General features: G+C 41.3%; 1 protein-coding gene across 1 annotated transcript; it reads right to left on the reverse strand.

Moving 5' to 3' along the window:
- Positions 1–833: 833 nt before the first annotated feature.
- On the reverse strand, positions 834–20,511 carry GABRD (gamma-aminobutyric acid type A receptor subunit delta). Its single transcript, XM_074192471.1, has 8 exons — positions 20,403–20,511; positions 17,782–17,849; positions 16,520–16,740; positions 11,711–11,793; positions 8,632–8,769; positions 6,606–6,761; positions 4,075–4,286; positions 834–1,322 (listed from the first exon to the last, which is right to left on the reverse strand). Exons 1-8 carry the CDS (start codon positions 20,509–20,511, stop codon positions 1,023–1,025), a joined length of 1,287 nt encoding a protein of 428 aa, XP_074048572.1. The 3' UTR covers positions 834–1,022.
- Positions 20,512–20,960: the final 449 nt, after the last annotated feature.

Below are 20,960 nucleotides of genomic sequence, written 5' to 3' on the forward strand. Positions count from 1 at the left end.
TATTTTTCCACAGCACTCTCTTCCCTGGTGATATCAGTGATTTTATTTAAGTTATAAATAGGACCAAGGATAGAAAAAAGAAAGCCTCCAATATTTCATCTTTTTTTTTTTTTAACTCTGGTCTTATAAAGTCAAGCCTGAGTCACAGAACAGGAAGAAGCCAGAAGGGACAAGTTTTCATTCCCTTCAAATGTACCCTCATCCTTTGTTGTGTTCAAAAGCATCACATGCTAGTCCCTTTTCCCCACAGGCACAGGGACTAGGTAAGCAATCACTGAAGAATGCATCCCCCTTCTAGGAGAGATCCTTTATTTCATGTGGGGGCCAGAGATCAAACAAAATGTTTTTATCTTTTTAACATTTAATCCAAGATACACAATAACACAGTGAGAATCTCCAGGCTCCCTCCCCCACCAGGCACAATCCTGTAGGACCATCCCGTGGGTCTAAAAATTCGAACTTCTCACCCAGAAGTCAAGAGGTCAGCCCCTGAGTTAGCTGAGACTGGCGAAGTCATCTATGTGACTGGGAGAAATTATTTCTTTTTTCTAGGTCTGTTACCATCTCTGTAAAATGAGAGTTGGGGATTTGATGTTCTCTATAGTCCCTTCAGGGATTCCAGGAACTTTTTCTGATGTTGTGATCCTGATCTGATCATCCTGGGGTAGCTTAGCATTTGGAGTTCACTCTTCAGGATCAGTAGGAGGGGTAAACTGAGGAATACAGAACTGAAAAGATAGTCATCTGACTGATCAGTAGTGAGGTGAAGCCAGAGATTTCAAAGTTTGTTTTTCCTTCAGGGATTTTTTCCCCCTTCCACTTCAAAAATCAAAAAAAGTCAAAGGTACAAACTGAACTGGAAGTCTAGTGTCTCTTTCATAGCAGTGAGATGAAAAATGGGGTGAGGGTATCCAAAAGCTACACCCACTGACTCCAGAAGACTCTGTGTGTGTGTGTGTGTGTGTGTGTGTGTGTGTGTGTGTGTGTGTGTGTGTGTATTGTGCATGGGTGTGTGGCCGCTTTTACATGGTGTATGCCACCCAGTAGATAACATTGACTGCCGCAAAGGCTGCTGGGAACACCGCTCTGGCGTAGACATCTATGGTGTCAGCATCAATGGGTTTGAAAAATGACCTCAAGCCTCCTTTTTTTCCTGTTGTGGATCCCTCCTGCTTCTTCATCTCTCCTGTCTCCACTTCCACCGAACGATAGGAACCCATGAGGTTGCCCGGGATTCTGTGTTGGCGATGGGAAATTGCCAGCTCCTGATTGATACCCGCAGCAGAGAGGGAGAACAGCACGATGGCATTCTTCACATTGACCTGTAAGGGATCAGAGGGTCAGGCTGAGAGCTGGAAGGGACCTTGGGTGTCATTGAATCTAATCCCTCATTTTATTTTTTTAACTTAGCTTTATTTTCCAAGCTCCTTGTTTTACCAAGAGAAAAACTTGAGGCACAGTTAAGTGACTTTGCCTGGGTCTTTCTCAGGCAGGATCTGAAACCAGATTCTTTTGACTTAAAGTCAAGAAGCCCTAACCATGATGCTATACTGCCTCTCCCTGGAGAAAGTCAGCTGGTGCTTGTGACTGTCTTACAGGATCTGTATGCAGCTAGTGCATGCATATTGTACCTGCCCCCTGGTCCCCATCCTCTCTGTCCTTATCCCAGAGGTGGCAGGCTTCACCCTGGGTCACTAAGGGCTGGAAGTAACAGTAACTAGCGTACTGTGTACAAAAGTGTCCGCTATGTGTTCAAAGTTAAACTTTGCAAAAAAGAAAACACTAATAATGAAGCTGAATTTGGAAGGACAGAAGGAAAAATGCAACATGTTGAAAAGGCAGAGAATCCTCATGCTAGAAAGGGATCCAATTCAGTTCTTTTTTTTTAAAGAAATATTTAAGGCAATGGGGTTAAATGACTTGCCCAAGGTCACACAGTTAGGCAATTATTAAGTGTCTCAGGTCGGATTTGAACTCAGGTCCTCCTGACTCCAGGGCCGGTGCTCTATCCACTGTACCCAACTCAGTTCTAAAATGGATTTGAGAATGTTCTTGAGTTCTTGACTTTGGGGTTTGCCAGCCTCAGCTCCGCTCCAGTGAAGGGAGACCCACTGCTACTCAACCCCTTTGTGACCCAGTCGAGCCAAGAAGCACCTTCCATGTGTCAGTCACTGGGCTAAAAGGTGGGGATGTAAATACAAGCTCTTTAAAAGCACCTACTGTGTGCCAGTCATCACTCAGAATGGTGAGGCTGTAAATTAAAGGTGGTAAAAAGCACCTATGGCAGTCATTGTTAACAAGCATGGGGACAGAAATACAGGCTAGTGAAAAGCACCTGCTAGGTGCCAGTTGTTAAAAATGATGGGGATAGAAATAACAGCTGAGGGAAGCACTTACTGTGTGCCAGTCACTCTGCGAAAGGACGGAAATGTCAAGAAAAGAAAAGAAAAGGGAGGGAAGAATCGAGAACCTGAGGATCTAAGGATACTAAGACTGGATGGACTTTAGGTCCTCCCAGCTCCAACTTTGAAGTCTTATGATACTACAGCCTCGAATTCCCCTTTTAGACTTCACAGAACCCAGCCCTTTCCCACCCTTTCAGTCATCTTCCATCTTACTGTCTTCCATGTGCTCTGTGATTCAGTGACGCTGGCCTCTTGACTGTTCCTCTAACAAGACCCTCCATCTCCCAGCTCTGGACATTTTCTTTGACTGTGTCCAAAGCCTGAACTGCTCTCAATCCTCCTCTCTGCCTCTGGGCTTCCCTGGCTTCCTTCAAGTCCCAACTAATGTCCCATCTACTATAAGAAGTCTTTGTGTTTTGTTCTGACTCTTGATTCTTTCTAATCTCTCCTCTCTATAGCTTGTTTGTATGCAGCTCTTTGCACATTGCTTCCCCCATTAGATTGTAAGTTTTTTGAAGACAGGGACTGTCTTTTGTCTCTCTTTATGTCACCCCCAGACACACATCAACACACATTGCCTGGCACACAGTATGTGTTTAATTAATGCTCGTGGATCATTCACCTTTCTTTGTATCCTAGGACTTAGCAGTGTTTCTGACACTATGAATCCAGCCTTCCTTCCTTTCACCCATTTTATATATCCATCCATCCATCCATCCATCCATCCATCCATCCATCCATCCATCCACCCATCCATCCATCCATCCATCCATCCTTCCATCCATCAATCTATCTATCCATTCATCCTTCTAATCATCTCAAAAATTATCTATCCCATTTATCTATCTGTCTATCTATCCATACATCCTTCTAACCATCTTAAATATTATCCATCCATCCATCCATCCACCCATTCTTCCATCTTATGTATTCTTTCTCTTTCTTTCTTTCTTTCTTTCTTTCTTTCTTTCTTTCTTTCTTTCTTTCTTTCTTTCTTTCTTTCTTTCCTTCCTTCCTTCCTTCCTTCCTTCCTTCCTTCCTTCCTTCCTTTCTATCTATCTTATGGCTATCTTCCTGTCTGCACTCCATCCTTCTAGCCATACTTTATATTGTTAGTCTGTCTATCTATCTGTCTGTCTGTCTGCCTAGCTGTACATCCATTCCTCCATCCATCTTATAGATTATCTGTTTGTCTACCTATCTATTTAGCCGGCTGACTAGCTAGCTATTTCCATTTCTTGTTCAGAGTCAGACAACCAGAGTTTGTCAGAGATAGGAGGATTTGAACCCACATCTTTCTGATTCAAAGCCCCCCCCCATGACCTTGTTCAGTTTGATACAAAAAGCATTTAATCCATGACCTACTATGGGAAAGGTTCCAGTGACAAGCTCTGCTCTGAGCAATAAAAAGGAAAGCTCTGCCTCTGCCCACCAGCAGTTTATATCACAAGCATGTTGGATGCTCATTCTCCTCCCTTGTTGGCACAGAGACAACCAGCTCCCAGACCCTTATGCTGAGACTTGGCACCAGGCTGAGAGTCAGGCTGTGCTCAGTGGGAAAGAGGGTATAGTTCTCTCGGAGGGAGGGGGCCCATCCCTGACCATGGCTGCCAAGCACAGGGAACTGCCCACTTGGAGGGCCTCTGACCCTACTCCCCAGGAGGCTCACCTCACTGCTCTGCTTGGTGACCTTCAGCTTGGCCTTTTGCTTCTTCATATAATCTGCATTAAAGTGGGCAAAGGCGTATTCCACCAGAGCAGCAAACACAAACACGTAGCAGATCCAGAAGTATACATCCAGTGCTTTGATGGCTGATGCCCGTGGGAGGGAAGAGCGGGCGCTGACCATCAGTGTGGTCATTGTCAACACTGTGGTGATACCTGGGGAGGACAGTTAAGAGGACTAGTCAGACAATCAGTCAAGTCCAATGGGCATTTACTGAGTGCCTACTGTGTGCAGTCACTGGGAAACACAAAGACAAAAAAATAAAAATAATCCCTGCCCTCAAGGAAGAAGGGAAGAGGGGGGAAATGAAAGAAAAAGAAAAAAGGCAAGAAGGGAGGCAGGGAAGGAGGAAACATTTTATTAATCACCCTCTACACTATCAAGAATTATGCTGGGGTGGCTAGGTGGTACAGTGGATAGAGCACCGGTCCTGGAATCAGGACTACCTGAGTTCGAATCTGGCCTCAGACACTTAATAATTACCTAGCTGTGTGGCCTTGGGCAAGCCACTTAACCCTATTGCCTTGCAAAAAAAAATTATGCTAAGTACTTAACATTTATTAAATACCCACTGTGTACTATCTTCCCAACAAATATTATCTCATTTTATCTTCATAACCCTATTTTCTATTTATCACCCCAATTTTACAGTGAAATAAAAGAAAGTACATAGATATTAAATGACTTTGATCAGGATCACTCAGTAAATGTCTGAGGTTAGATTTGAACCCAGGTCTTCCTGACTCCAAGCCCAGGAATTTATTCACCGGCACTTGAGTGACCATAGTGGATAAGTGTGCCATAGCGGATAAAATCTTGGACCTGGAGTCAGGATACTATGGAAGCTCAACTATTTCCTAGTTCTATAACCCTGACTTAGTCACCTAACACTCTGAGTCTCAGTTCTCTTATTTGTAAAGTAATAGCACCCAGAAATGAGGATCAAATGAAATATTGTAAGTGAAGAGTTTTTCACATTTGAAAGGGCTTATATAAATGTGATTCATAATAATCATTGCTTCGTTTATTTTTTTTTTGCAAGGCAATGAGATTAAGTGGCTTGCCCAAGGCCACACAGCTAGGTAATTATTAAGTGTCTGAGGCCGGATTTGAACTCAGGTCCTCCTGACTCCAGGGCCGGTGCTCTATCCACTGTGCCACCTAGCTGCCCTTCATTGCTTCATTTATAATGAAGAATAATTACTAATGAAAATAAGAAGCCACTTAATCTCTCAGTATTTCGAACAGCTCTCAGAGATAACAAATTGAAGACAATACCAGCCTGCATTAGCAAAGAGAATATCCTCAGTCATTAATTCCTCATACCAATAAAACCATGGACCAAGTTCTGGTCCCTATTCCTCTTGCTGTTGCTGTTATTAGAATTGCTATCATTAGGTTGCTTTCTATTGGGAGAGGGCAGTGCAATGTGGAAATAGAATATGCCAGGAAGAACATGGTCATTGAAGGAATGGAGAAAGAGTACTAGGAATGAAAGATATCAAGAACGTTTTCCTAGAAGAGAACATGAAGGGATCTTGGAATTCTAAGAGGTCAATGTGAAAAGAAAGTATAATCCAAGCAAGAGAAACAGTCTGAGCAAAGAACAGAGATGAGATGAAGTGCCAGGTTCAAGGAATGGCAAGCTGAGGAGAGTGGAGATTTTCTTAGAGGTAATAGTCAGTGAGACTTGTTAAGAAGAACAATGTGGTAAGACTTGTTCTTCCTAATAATAAAAAACAGAATTTCTGTAGCTCTTTAAGGTTTACAAATTACTTTATTAATAATAATAATAATAGCAATGAACATTTACATAGCATTTTAGGGGCTACAAAATGCCTTACAAATAAGATCAAATCTGGTCCTCACAACAACCATTATCATCCTGACTTTATAGATAAAAATGAGGTGGAAAAAGGTCAAGTGACTTGCCCAGGGTCATATATCTAGTATGTGTCTGAGCTGGGATTTGAAGTTTCACTCATACTTTCCAGAAGGCTCCTAATAAATATGATTCTCTTCTGGTGGCTCCCATGAAGACATCACTTATTGATGTCAGTATTCCGAGGTCAGATAACCTTCCCCTCTCATTTCCTCCTTTTTTCCAGGGCACTCAATTGCTTGCTGAGTGACTTATGGGTTGACTTGCACAATTTTCTAGAGTGAAGAGGGAGCCTTTCTCTACTTTTCCCAGCTACTCTTGGAAATTGAATTTTGTGAGAACCATGGAACCCATCCTCCCTCCTTAGAGACAGCATGGCTGGAAGTCCTACATTCAAATTACTCCTCAGATATTCACCAGTTGTGTGACCTTGGGCAAGTCACTTTACTTCTGTCTGCCTCTATTTTGTCATCAACAAAATGGATATTGGACTAGATGCCTCTAAGGACCCTTCCAGTTTAAGATCTGTGATCCCCTGTTTTCTCCCTCTTTCATGCCCTTGTATTCCTAGCCCCTTCACAACCCTCTTTACCTAGTGACACTCTGGCAGGTACAGCAGACTGACTGATCCAGAAGGAGACCCAGGACATGGCCACCAGAAGGATGGAAGGCATATAGGACTGGATGATGTAGACCCCTCGGTTCCTCCGCAGGTTGAAGTGGAGACTGAGTCTAGGAAACTGCCCTGCTGTAAGACAGACAAATTCTTGTTGCCTTATGGCTCTCGGACAACATCTAGCTATGTAAGTACAAAAACCAATAGTTCTGCTTATCTATGTAGTTCATTTATAGGAAGACTGATCTCAGTTGGGACCCTTGCTAAGCATCCAGCATGTGGTAGGGGCTTCCGATAGCCATGGAATGGAACAAAGAGCTCAGATGTTGACCCTCTATCCCCGCCTGCCCCAAACCTCAGCCCATTCTGACTCACAAGATTGTGCCTCTTCCAAATAGTGTAATACTAAAAGAAAAAAGACTGCGACTCTGAGTCCCCGTGCCACAGCTCCAATCCAAGCCTTGGAAAGCCTCATTACTCTCTAAGGACTCAGGAAATAGCAGCTCTGGTGTTCTAGGAAATAGTAAGGTACAATGAAGAGAGTCAGTGGAAGAGAAGTGAGAGCTCTGGAGACCTGGGTTAAAATCCTGACTATAGAATTTAAATGCCTGTGGAATTTTGAGACAAGTCATTTTTGCTCTCTTGGTCTCTGCTTCATTCTTTTAAAATGAGAATGTGTATCAATGATCTCTAAGGTCCCTTCCCCCTCTAAATTTTTATGCCTAAGATCTCTGAGCGCCTTCCTATTTTGGACCTATAAGCTTGTCAATTCTCATCTTTCTGTGGGCACTCCCTACTCATACGGTTGACTTCCTTGGTCCTCAGAGTCAGAAACAAGCAGAGCCACTCCCAGAATCAGGGAAGCCCATCATTGGATGGGGGCCTCTCTAGATCCAATCACACCTTATCAAGACCATTCTTGATAAGTGAGCATCCTCCTAGACTGTTTGGACACCTCCACAGGGGAAGAAACACAATACTTGGTGGTTCGTTCCCAATAATAATGATGATGATAACTAGCATTTATATAACACTAACCATAAATTTGCACAAAAGTTTGCCGAGACTTTTAATTGATTTTATCTTCAATACATCTTGGGAAGATATTATTATCCCCATTTTGCAGATGATGAAACCAAGGCAAAAGAGATCAAGAGACCTGCCCAGGGTCAAGTGGTTAGTACATATCTAATGTCATATTAGAATTCAGGTCTTCCTGACTCTGGATCCAGGGTTCTCTATACATTGAACCACCTAATGGTCCTAATGAAATTTGGGGTTGATACTAATTGTTAGAAAGCTTGTCCTTTCTTCAGACTTAAATCCATTTCTCTTGGTTCTATCTTCTGGGACCAAGCTGGGTACATCTATCTCTTTTCCACATGACATCCCTCCTCATACTGGAAAAGGGCTATCATGTTTCTCCCTAAATTTCTACCTCTCCAAATTAAACTCCCCCAGCTCCTCAAATGATGCTCCTACTGTATCATCTTAAGAAATATGGATAGACTGTTGGTTTTAGAGTCAAAAAAGATCTGGATTTAGATTTCTCCTTCAAAGACTCTGTTTCCTCATCTGTTAAATGGTGGGATGAGCCTAGATGGCCTCTCAGATACCTTTCAGTTCCAGATCTAGGATTCTATGATTCCTTCACCAACCTGATCACTCTCTCTAGACACTCTCCAGATTATCGACATCCTTTCTAAAATGGGATGCCCTGAGCCAAATGCAACACTGCAGAATAGCTCCATTCAAGGCATTGATTGGAATCATTTTGGGAATTGGGGATTGGGAAGACCCATCTATATTTTTTGCTTCAATGAAACCCAGAGTGGTCCTTGGATGAAGCAAAAAAAAAAAGATATAAGAGAAATAACTAATTTCACCCCCTTTGGAGTGTGGCTATATTCTTATCATAAATTTCTATGGTCTTGGGGTAAAAAAAATAACCCAATAAAGCTGGCCATGTCCACTGGTGATGGAATCAGGGAAATCTTGTTACCAGATTTGAAATTCATTAGCTCAGTGGTGAACTGGTAGTTGGTGATGGTGAACTGGGCCAACTGTAGCTTATCTAAGCCGTGAATTTGCTCCTGGTTTTCTGACCAGTAGTACACAATATCTTCTGAAGAATAACCATCTGCAAAAGAAACCAGACCATGAGAAGAGTGAAGGTTAGGTTCTGAAGACAGATCCCCAGATGCTCCCATGCTCTGCTCAGAACCCATTGAAGATGGTGGTTCTTCCTGTCTGGTTGAGATTCTGGAGGCTTCACAAGACAGGAAAAAGCAAAGTTCAGTGAAAAAACTTCTAGATTTGCTGTCAGAGGGCCTGGTTCAAATTCTAGGGCTTTGGACATATAATTTCCTCTCTTTGTACAATGAGGAGAAGGTTGGACTGGAAGACTTTGATGTTCCTTTCAGACCAAGATTGATGATAACAGTTTCTATTGAAGCTAAGGATATAGAAACCCAACAAATAGTTGCCCAAGATAAGCATGCTAGGTTTTTTCGGCAAGGCAATGGAGTCAAGTGGCTTGCACAAGGTCTCACAGCTAAGTAATTTTAAGTGTCTGAGGCAGATTTGAACTCAGGTTCTCCTGATTTCAGGGTCAGTGCTCTATCCACTGTGCCACCGAGCTACCTTGGTAGGCATACTCTTTAGGAACTCAGTAAGGAGTTCCCAGGACCAGAGTACACTCAGGGGAAGCAGTCCTTGTATATGAGAGTATAGAGGATATCAGGGTCTCTCTCCAGCCTCAGATTGGATTATAAGTATCCCCAAATGAGTTCCATCACTAGCAGGAGTGGGGATGAGCTCTGGGAACAGACCAAACTGGGAAAAGCTAAAAGCAAGGAAGGACTGAACTTGTAGGGAATGTGGGTCAGTACTAATTGCTGCAGTGGATAGGGCAATAGCACTAGAATCAGAAAAACCTGGGTATGAATCCTTTCTCAGACACTTATTAGCTGAGTGACCTTGGCCAAGTCCTTTGCTTCTCTATGGCTCAAATTTCTCCTATACAAAACAAGGAGGTTGGATTTGATGGTCTCTTAGCTCTGTTTCAATTTCAGATCTGACTATTAGAACTAGGAGGCCAATAACTATGAAGGAGGGAAGAGGTAAATGGTGATTGGATAGTTTGAAGAAGAAGGTTCATCCAGTCTTGTCAAGCATTCACATTTCCATACAGCTTTAAAGATTACAGGTATCTTGCCCGTATTATCTCATTGGATACTCACAACCATCCTGCGATACGGCCATTTTACAGATGAACAAACTGGGGTTCGGAGAGATTTGGTTCTTCTTTTTCCTCCCCGCCCCAAGCTCTTTTATTGTTTTCTTTAACTCTGATCTGGAATCTCCTTGGTCTGAGGAATTCCCAGGTGAGAAAATTCCTTCACCAAAGCAACCTACCACCTGCTCTTCAGTTTTCAGTCTTTGAGGTTAACTGATTTGCTTAAGGGTCTAATAACCAATATAGGAGAGAGATAGGATTTGAACTCAGATCCTCCTGAATCTGAGGCCAATTGTCCTTGCATTATGCACTCTGGTTCACCTAGGCCAAGACAGTTCTGGTCATTTAGTAACTTGGAGAGTCTAATTTCTCCATTCATTAATGTTCCCACCCTCTTTATAATGTTTTTCATTTGCTTGTCTCAGCCCAGGTTTTGTTGTCCTGTTACCCTCACCTCCAGAAGGAAATGAGCTCCTTGAGAATAAGGGTTGGGTTTTTGGGGGGATTATCTTTGTACCCCCAGTATGTAGCACTATATTGTCATATGGCAGGTGCTTAATGAATGTTTGTTCAATTTGAATTGGAATGTATCCGAATCCTCCTGTCTCTATTTGTCCTGAATGAGACACTAAGTGGGGAAATCTTGGCAAAAGCCAAAGCGCAAACAACTAGTATAACTTTTTTTAGCCTTTTTTTAGCTTTTTTTTTTTAGCTTTTCCTGGGGCGCAATTATTAGGACTGCTAAAAGGCAGCATGACACAGTGGTTAGAATGTTGGACTTACAGTGAGGAAGATCTGGGTTCAAATCCTACCTCGGGCATGACCCTAGACAAAGCAAGTTAACCCATCTGTACCTCAGTGTCCTCACCTATAAAACGTTCTTCCAGCTCTAAAATCTGATATTAGGACTAGAGATGAGTCCCCTGATCATGCTGCCTGCTTATAATGAACAACTCTTGAGAGACACTTTCCAAAAATGAGTACAGTCCTTAATTCATCATCTTGAGTTTGACCTGTATCTGTCACAATCATCTGGACAAGAATGGTCAGATTGGGAGCTCAGATTTATAACTGGGACAGGGTGACTGGGGCTTTGCATCAAGATGCTTATATTCCAGGAAGCATCTTTCCTTCCCATTGTACCTGTTCCATGACCTTATTCCTTCGCCCAGAATTGGATTATAATCACCAAAGTCTCATTGCTATCAAATGTCTTCCTGGGGCCTGAATCCTCCCCCTTCTGCATTCCTTTTCTCTTGAGGACCATGGTGCTTTGCAGTGACATGAGCTAGATTCTCTGGAAAATCAACCATTTCATCCCTAGTATAACTGAGAGTGAGTCTGTCATCATGCCTCTGTTAAAGAGGAGGGAAGGGATTCTTTTGGGAAGAAAATTATGGTTTCATTTCCAAATCCTTTTTGATGAAATTTGTCCCCACACACCAAAATTGCTAGTTATGATTCCAACTATATTTGTAGGAACATGTGGGAAGAAATACATAATGTTTGTCCTTCATTTTCAAAGAAGACTATGACATCAGGGAAGTGATATGAATTGGAGTGAGAGGGGCTGTGCTAAGTCACCAGCCTCACTTTCTCCTGCAGAGCCATCTGGGTCTAGTGGCCAGATATGGATCAGGATGACTGGAGATGACCCTGGATGGGAGGCAATCAGGGTTAAGGGACCTGCCCAAGGTCACACAGTAAGTGTCCGAGGTCAGATTTGAACTGACTTTCGGGCTGACATTCTACCCACTGCACCATCCCCAGGTGATAGGCTGAAGCTTCCTGCCCTCAAGAAAAGGTTTCCAACAAGATCCCAAGCTACTCAGCTGGCACTTACAGCTTTCCAGGTCTAGCATACACTCCTGCTCATCCATGGGATACTTGGAGAGGTCCATGTCACAGGCTACAGTGGAGGTGATTCTGTTCCCAGAAAAAAGAAAAACAATTGGAAAAGCAAGGTTATATAGAGAGGAGACATCAGCCTTCATCCCTCCTCAGAAAAAGTTCAGACAAGCCATATTCAGGGAGCAGAATGCACCGATTAGGTGGCTTCATTATCAGACTGTCGTTGAAAAGCAAAATGACTAGAGGACTCATTAGGTCCTTTGGTGATTGTGGTAATGATAGCCATCTGGATGAAAATCAAAATTCCAGCCAATAAATTAATAAAGAGGAAGGAAAGAGGAAATGGACCCTTTCTGGAAGGGAATACCTGATTCAATTTTCAAACATATATGAGGAAGGGAGGGAAGGGCTGCTATTCAATATGGCACCCAAAGATGGTGGTAAGGACAAAAGTGGAAACAAAGTAAATGTTCTTTGATTAGGAATAACCAAAAAAGTGGTACATGAAGGTAAGAACATTACTTCACCACATCTTGAAGATGAAGAATCCAGAGAAGCATGACAAGATTTATATGAATTGATACAAAATAAAGCCGTATTTCTTCCCACCTCCTCAACTGCTAGAGTCCTCTGCCAAGCTATTTTATATTTAGCTTCTTAGCATATGTTTGTATTTTGTTGTTATTCAGTCATTTTTCAATTGCATCTGACCCTGCTTAAAGTTTCCTTGGCAGAGATACTCAACCGGTCTGCTATTTTCTTCTCCGGCTCATTTTACAGAGGAGGAAATTGAGGCAAGCAGAATGAAGTGACTTGCCCAGAGCCACATAGGTAGTAAGTGTCTGAGACTGGTTCTGAGCTTAAGAAGATGAGTCTTCCTCACTGTAGACCCAATACTCTATCCTCTGTGCCACCTAATTGCCGTATATACATATGCATTCATGCAACTAGGTTATACCGTGGATAGAACAACCATCCTGTACTTATGATCAAATCTGACATCGAAACCCTGTGTGACCACAGACAAATCACTTAACCTTTCCTTGCCTCTGTTTCCTTTTTTCTTTTTTCTTTGTAAGGCAATGGAGTTAAGTGATGTGCCCAAGGTCACACAGCTAGGTAATTATTAAGTGTCTGAGGTCAAATTTGAACTCAGGTCCTCCTGACTCTAGGGCCAGTGCTTTTATCTACTGTGCCACCTAGCTGCCCCCTCGCCTCAGTTTTCTCATCTGTAAAATGAAGATACTTCCCAAGGAATAACACCTACTTCCCAATGCCTACTTGTTGTGAGGATCAAATGAGATAATAATTGTAAAATGTTTAGCATAGTGTCTGCACATAATAGATATTACATAAATGCTAACCATCATCATCCTCTTCCTCATCCTCATCATTATCATCAAGTCACCATCATTAGAATATAAGCTCATTGTGAGCAGGAATGTTTCATTCTTTATACTTTCATCCTCATTGACTAACATGGTACCTGGCACATTGGAGGGGCTTAATATGTATGTATATATATATGTATACAAATATATATTATATACACATATATACTTACATATTGAATGATTGAAATAAACAGATGCAAGAAAACAGTCTAAACATTGACTACAATACTATTAAAAGAAAGAAAAATAAATAACAAAATAGAATGCTGTATAATGTCTATGTTCAGTCCTGAAGAGGAGTTAAAAAATATGAACACTCTTCCCTTCTTTGCACAGGTTGGGGGAAATGGGTGTGGAATCTATATAATTTACATAATGCCTGCCTCAGTCTAGGGGCTAGATGAACTTTTAAAGAAATAAACATTCAATTCAATAAATATTTATAAAGCATCCACTATGTGTCACAGACTGTGCTAAGTGCTGGGGATATTAAGAGTCCAAGGATAGTCCCCAGAGCACCAGCCCTGTAGTCAGGAGGACCTGAGTCCAAAACTGGCTTCAAGCATTTGCTAGGTATGTGACTGTGACCCTGGACAAGTCACTTAACCCAATTGCAAAAAAAAGAAAGGAAAGAAAGGAAGGAAGGAAGGAAGGAAGGAAGGAAGGAAGGAAGGAAGGAAGAAAGAAAGAAAGAGAAAAAAGAAAGAAAGAAAGAAAAGAAAAAAGAAGGAAGGAAGGAAGGAAAAAAAGAAAGAAAGAAAAGAAAAGAAAAAAGAAGGAAGGAAGGAAGAAAGAAAGAAAGAAGAAAGAAAAAAAGAAAAAAGAAAGGAAGGGAAGAAAGGAAGGAAGAAAGGAAAGAAGGAAGGAAGGAAGAAAGAAAAAGAAAGAGATGGAGAAAGGAATGGAAAAGGGTAGGAAGAAGGGAGAGAATTTGGAACTCAAATTTTAAAAAAATGTTAAAAATGTTAATGTATTAGGAAAATATTTAAAAATAAATCTTTTAAAAAGAATTCTTGACTTTCTTCAAAGCTCAGCACAGAGGCTACCTACTACATGAAATCCTCCCTGATCTCCCAACTATCAATAAAGCATTCAATAAAAATTTCACTTGCAAACAAAATGGAATTCCTAGTTCGTGAAGTCATGCTGTAGACTTTTCAGTAATTTAATATGAAACTTAATTTTTATCCCTAAATAAAAATACAGGAAAATAATAACAAGAAATAATTAAAATTATTTTGTGTGCATTTTGTCTTTATCTGCATATATATTGTGCCCCATTCTAGCCCCTCATTTTATAAGCTCTTCGAAGGTCGGGCTCATATTCCATTTTGTCTTTTATTCACAGTGCCAACACAGTGCCTGGCCTACGGTAGGCACTCAATAATTACAAGTTGAATTGAATTGAACTTTTAAAAATTCAAACCACTTTTGAATTTCTACATAAATAGCAGATAAGCCTATTTCTAGATTTTTCAAAATAGACAAAATGACTAGGTTTTTTGTTTGTTTTCATCCGCATATGTATTGCTGAGCAGACAAAACTGTAGTCTCAGTTTCTTCATAGAGCTTGGTTCATCTTTCTGGGTTCAGAATATAATTCTGGGTCAAAGATAATAAGATCAGACTCTGGATTGTAGCGAAGGAATACAATGCTAGGATCTTCCTCTGTTGTTAATATAAAAAAAAAATTTCCCCCAGGAGAAGGGAAAGGACCTTTTAGAGAAGAGAATGCTTATTCAATTATTGAGCATAGATTGGGAAAAAAAAAAAAAGAAAATTCTATTTAGTATAACACTCTAGCGGTAAAAGGTACAGATCTAACTAGGCCAGGGCCAGTGGGGCACTTCTTCTGGGTGCTGAAATTCAGAGGCTACCAAACCTTAATGATTTTAAAAGATTTCCTATATTTTTAGTTTTGTTATAGTTATATTTTGATATATGCTGCCTTTCAGCAGTATAGAAACAGCTAAGTACTGTTAGCAATGATTAGTTAAAGTAAAAGATGAATAAATGCCATACTTCCTTTCCCCAGAAATGCCTTCCAGGTGAACTCCCTTCACAGTTGGCTGCTTCTCTAACAAAGAGCTTGGGATATTCTAGGGCAGAGAATCAGACATGCCCATAGACCTCAATAAAGTCGACAGTCTTCTGGATGTGACCAGAACAAGATTAAAGTGTAATTGGGGAATAATTAACAAAATGAATAAAAATATGATAGAACATATATAATGGCAATATGTGGTTTTCTAATGTCACCAGTTTGCCCACTATATGGGATCCTTATGTATAATTTAGTGACTTCATTCCTATTTGAATGCAATACCACTGTCCTAGGATCTTTCAGTGCCATTAATGAATACCTTACCTCAAGGGGGATAATCTACTTAACAATGGAGGGAATCTGGGGCTGCTAGGTGGCACAGTGGATAGAGCACTGGCCCTGGAGTCAGGAGGACCTGAGTTCAAATTCGATCTCAGACACTTAATAATTACCTAGCTGTGTGGCCTTGGGCAAGCCACTTAACCCCATTTGCCCTACAAAAAATCCTAAAAAAAACCCCAAAAAAACAATGGAGGGAATCCTATGGTAGATCTGACCAGACTGATAATTAGAGGGTGAATACCTCAAAGACCCTCTACCTTTCTACATAATCAGCCAGACCTTGATCAACAGGCAGATGTACATACATTCTTCCTTTCTTTACCTACTTTTGCTTTTAACCTCTTACTGAGAGACTGATAATCAAATCAACAATATTGTTACTTCTGTGATTCACCATGTGAGACTGCCTGGTCAGGTCTCTCTTCCCTGGCCAGTACTCTCAGCTCTTTCATATCTACCCTTGTTAATTCTACCCCTTCTGTATCTTTGCCCTTCTCCAAACCATTTTTTCAATGATACCCTCTAAAATAATTTTTTAATTGATTTTTATTTATTTAAGGCAATGGGGTTAAGTGACTTGTCCAAGATCACACAGCTAGGCAATTATTAAGTGTCTGAGTCCGAATTTGAACTCAGGTCTTTCTGACTCCAGGGCCGGTACTCTATCCATTGTGCAACCTGGCTGCCCCTCTAAAATTATTTTTTAAAAATACCTTTTGTATTATATTGTGATCTCCTTTAAAATTTTTTTTGTATTTTAAGAAATTATGCACATGTAAGCACCCTGAGGGCAGAGACTGTTTTGGTTTTGTCTTCCATCCCCTCTGGGATATAACAGGTGCTTAATAAATGTTTATTAAACTTAATGGAACTGGATTGAATTTATTTTCATTCCAACTTGTATTATTTTACCAAATGATTACCAAATGATAGAAGGTAGTTTTCCCTGACTCATCTTAGATGCTAGAATTCTGAAGCACAGCTCTTGTTTGAACCAAGAATGTGGGGACAGAGACCTTACCGGATACTGTATAGAATCACCCCATTGGGCTGCAGCCGAATGAGCTTGTTTTCCACTGTTACATCATGAAACCAGGCTGATTTGGCATTGACAATGAAGGTATCTGGGAGCCAGAGCTTGTCCACAAAGCGACTGTCTAAGCCCAGGGTTTCATTGGTGTGGTTGTAAGACAATCGGCTATCTCGCCAACTCTGATGCAAGAACACTGTCATGGTGTATTCCTGGAGTGGGAGAAGGGAGAGAGAAGTCAAAGGCAGTGGATCATCCCTATGCCCTCATTTTCTTGTGATCAGAATATCAGCTTTTCAGAGTTGGAAGAGATCCCAGATTTCAACAACTCCAACCCAATCTGGACAAGGATTCCCGCTCCAACAGCTCTGGTGATTGACCATCCAGATCGCTTTAAGACTTCCAGTGATGTGGAGCCCACTATTTCCCAAGGCAGTTCATCCCACTATCAAATGCCTTTAACCCAGGGAAATTTTCCTGAAATCAAGCCTAATTTTATCTCTTTCTACCTTTCATCCATCGCTACCGGTTCTGCTCCCTGAGGTTAAGCAGAACCTGGTTGATCCCCTATTTCACATGACAGCCCTTCAAATACTCAAAGATAACTCTCATATCTCCCTTAAGGGTTTTTTCTGACCAGTCTAAAACGTTCCTCTAATCTAGCCTCCTATGGCATGATCTCCTAGCCCTTCACTTTTCTGTCCCCTTTCCAAATATTCTAGAGTCCAACAATACGTTCCTTCAAGTGTAGTAAGTTCTCAGAACTGAGAACAAGTTTCAGGCATGGTCTGACAAGAGCAAAATTCAATGAGCCCTATCAATTCACTTGTTCTAGATACTATTTCTCTCTCTCTCTCTCTCTCTCTCTCTCAGATTTTTGCAAGGCAAATGGGGTTAAGTGACTTGCCCAAGGCCACATGGCTAGATAATTATTGTCTGAGACCAGATTTGAACCCAGATCCTCCTGACTCCAAGGCCAGTGCTCTATCCACTGCACCACCTAGCTGCCCTGATGCTATTTCTCTTGATGCAGTTTAGGACACATTAACTTTCTCATTTGCCTTATCCTTCATGACTCATGTTGGACTTGGAGTCCACTAAGACCCCTAGAGATTTTTCAAGTGATTTTCCATTTAATTATGCTACCCCATCTTGCCACCTGAATGGCTGCCGTATGATGAAGGTATTCAAGAGGGAAATAGGTATATCTTGTTGAAGGATGAATAAGAGGGAGCAGCCCAGGATAGAGTTACCATGTTAGCTTCCGATATGTGGTCAATGCTGGCGACCTCAAGGGCAAGGGCCACATTCACAGGAGGACCTGAAAGAAGGGAAAAAAGCAATGGAGTTCTTTGTGTTGGGCGGTCTCCAACCCCCACTGCATCAGAGACAGGAAAGCCAGTCCATCTGTTCATTGCACCAGGGAATTTAGATACCCAAGCACAGGTTTCCAAAGAATCCTGCACCAGAGAGAGGAGCCAGCCTTGGTTCCTGGCCAATAGAGAGTCCTTGGACTCAATAGAAATAATGTAATTACTTGTATTTCAATATTCAAGGATCTGAGATTTTGTTATGATAGGAAGTCCCTCCCACCTCTCATGGAAACAGATTCTAAAATCTCCCTATCTTTGTAGCCAATTTTCATGAGTTATTGTGACCCAAAACAATCTATTGCCTTTAGCTACCCTAATGAAAAACCTTTCTGCTCTTAGCCAGATTATTCTTTGCACTAAAGACAAATAGTTCATTACTGAACCTGTACTTGAAGTCCCTCCAGCTTAGAAAACCCTGCAGAGTTTGCATGTATCCCAGCAGAATAGTAGAGGCAATGCAGTAATTCCTAATAAAAGTGCATTAGGAAGAATGTTGGTTTGGGAGTGAAATGATCTAGGTTTGAATTCTGACTCTGGATAACCTTGGGAAAGACCCTCAGCCTCTCTGTCCCACCGCTTCCTGAGATGGGTCCATTTCTCAGGGACTGAAATCGGCTCTGGGTTTGGGCTAGAGCTCCATTAAAGACTACCCCATTAGAGAATATTCCTGTATTTCAGAGCATTTCCTCAGCTGTACAATGAGGGGACTGGACTCAATGACTTCTCTTCTGACTCCAAATCTAGGATTCCCCTAGCGGCTAGTCCTCATCCCGCCTCCCTTGCCAAAATTTACCTGGTATTCATTTTGTATATGGCTGCATACGACCACAGTGTTTGCCCCAACTAAAGTTTAAGCTTCTTGAAAGAAGGGACTGGTCTAGTTTTGTCCTTGAAAGTCTCGTATCCAGCCAAGTATCATGGCTAGTAAGTCGATGAATAAACAGGCTCTTTTTGGATAGATGGATTGGTCGATTAACTAATAATAGCAATAGCAATAATAATAATAGTTAGCATTCCTATCATACTCTAAGATTTGCAAGGCACTGCTACAGATCTCCCATTCCATCCACAACACAAACCTGGGAGACAAGTGCTATTGCTATTCCCACTTGACAGATAAGGAAACTAAGATGAACAGAGTTCATTTATTTATTTATTTATTTATTTTTGAGATTTGCAAGGCAATGGAGTAAAGTGACTTGCCCAAAGTCACACAGCTAGATACTTAATAAGTGTCTGAGGTCACATTTGAACTCAGGTTCTCCTGACGCCAGGGTCGGTGGTCTATCCACTGTGCCACCTAGCCGCCCCTATGAGCAGAGTTTAAATGATTTGTCCAGGTCTTGCAGCTGGTAAGCATCTGAGAATGGATCTGAACTCAGATCTTCCTAATAGGTCCAGCTCTATCTACTGCATCACCCAGAGCATCATATTGAGGAATCCTCTGAAAATTCCCAAGTAACAACTTTTTTTTTTTTTTTTTGGTTCAGTCCTTTGGTTTCACCTAAGTAGATATCTTGCTAGTGTGGAAACTCTCTACCCCAGCATCTATTGGGATATAATTTAGAGTCTTCCATTATTCCCTAGGGGCTTTGAGCAGTAATATGACGTGTGTCAGACTATGTCAGAGGCAGGATGAAAACTTGGATCTTTTTGCCTCCTAGGCTAGACCTTACTCTATTACATGCTCTATCTTTCAAGTATGATAATAATAGCCATGATGATGAGAAGAATCACATAATGTGAGAACTATGAGAGACTTGGAGGTCATTTAGTTATTTGCCTATGGTCACCTGGTGATTTAGTGGTAGAACCATCTTAGAGTAGAGCCTTAGTTTCTTTTCATCATATGGTACTAATTTTTTCTTACAAAATTAATTTGTAGTTCTTAGCTCTGGGTGGCATAGACAAGGCAAACTTGGGCTGACAGAAAGGGAACTAGCTTGACCCCTTGTCAAGAACATGATAGAGTGATTTTTTTTTGGTGGGGAGAAGTGGTGATGGTTATAGATGGGTTGATTAGCTGCTGAGCTTACCCCAGCAGTCTGTGCAAAGAATTATCCATCTTCCAGAGTTCTGAAGTAAAGAAACATTCCCTTACAGGGTAGACTTTAATCGGGGAATAACCCAAACTCAGAGCTGACCTCAGTCATTGAGGAATGGGTTAGCCATTGCTCATCTCAGGAAGTGGTGGGACATATATTTTCTTGTTTTTGTTTTTTTGTTTTTTGGGGGTTTTTTTTAGGTTTTTGCAAGGCAAATGGAGTTAAGTGGCTTGCCCAAGGCCATGCAGCTAGGTAATTATTAAGTGTCTGAGACCAGATTTGAACCCAGGTACTCCTGACTCCAAGGCCGGTGCTTTATCCACTATGCCACCTAGCTGCCCCAGAGACATATATTTTCGCCCACAGGGATTCAACTGCAAGGATTTTTACATGAACTCAGGACAGAGAAGTCTTCCTTCCCTTTCCCCACCCCATCCCCAAATATCCCTGCATTACCTCCAATACCAGGTCTGAAATTCCGGGCATAACCTTCCATTAGATCATCCAGATTGGGAAGCCAAGATATTTCAACATTAGAACCTATATAATCTCCAATGTCATTCATTGCTCTGAACAGAGAGAAAAAAGTTAAAGTTACTTCATTGATAGAAATTACTGTAGAAGATACTAATTATGAGAGGGGTGCAGAACAAGCTTTTCTTTTTTAGTAAAGGGTACAAATACTCTCACATCATAGGAAGATTAACATTTCTATTTTTTCTTTTTCTTTTGCAAAGCAATGGGGTTAAGTGACTTGCCCAAGGTCGCACAGCTAAATATGAAGTGTCTGAGGTAAAATTTGAACTCAGATCCTCCTGACTCCAGGGCTACGTGGCTGCCCCAAAATTAATATTTCTAAAAATAAACAAACATTTCTATCCAAGTTTTTACTTACTCAAGAACCTGTTGTGGCTCCCAATTGTCTACTTTCCCCATTATTCATTCTTGAAACATTTAAAGAATCACAAAATCTCACAGTTGAAATCTCAGCAGCTAGATACCCCAACCATAACC

The sequence above is a fragment of the Macrotis lagotis genome, chromosome 1 (genome assembly GCF_037893015.1).
Source record: "Macrotis lagotis isolate mMagLag1 chromosome 1, bilby.v1.9.chrom.fasta, whole genome shotgun sequence".
Taxonomy (NCBI): Eukaryota; Metazoa; Chordata; class Mammalia; order Peramelemorphia; family Peramelidae; genus Macrotis; species Macrotis lagotis.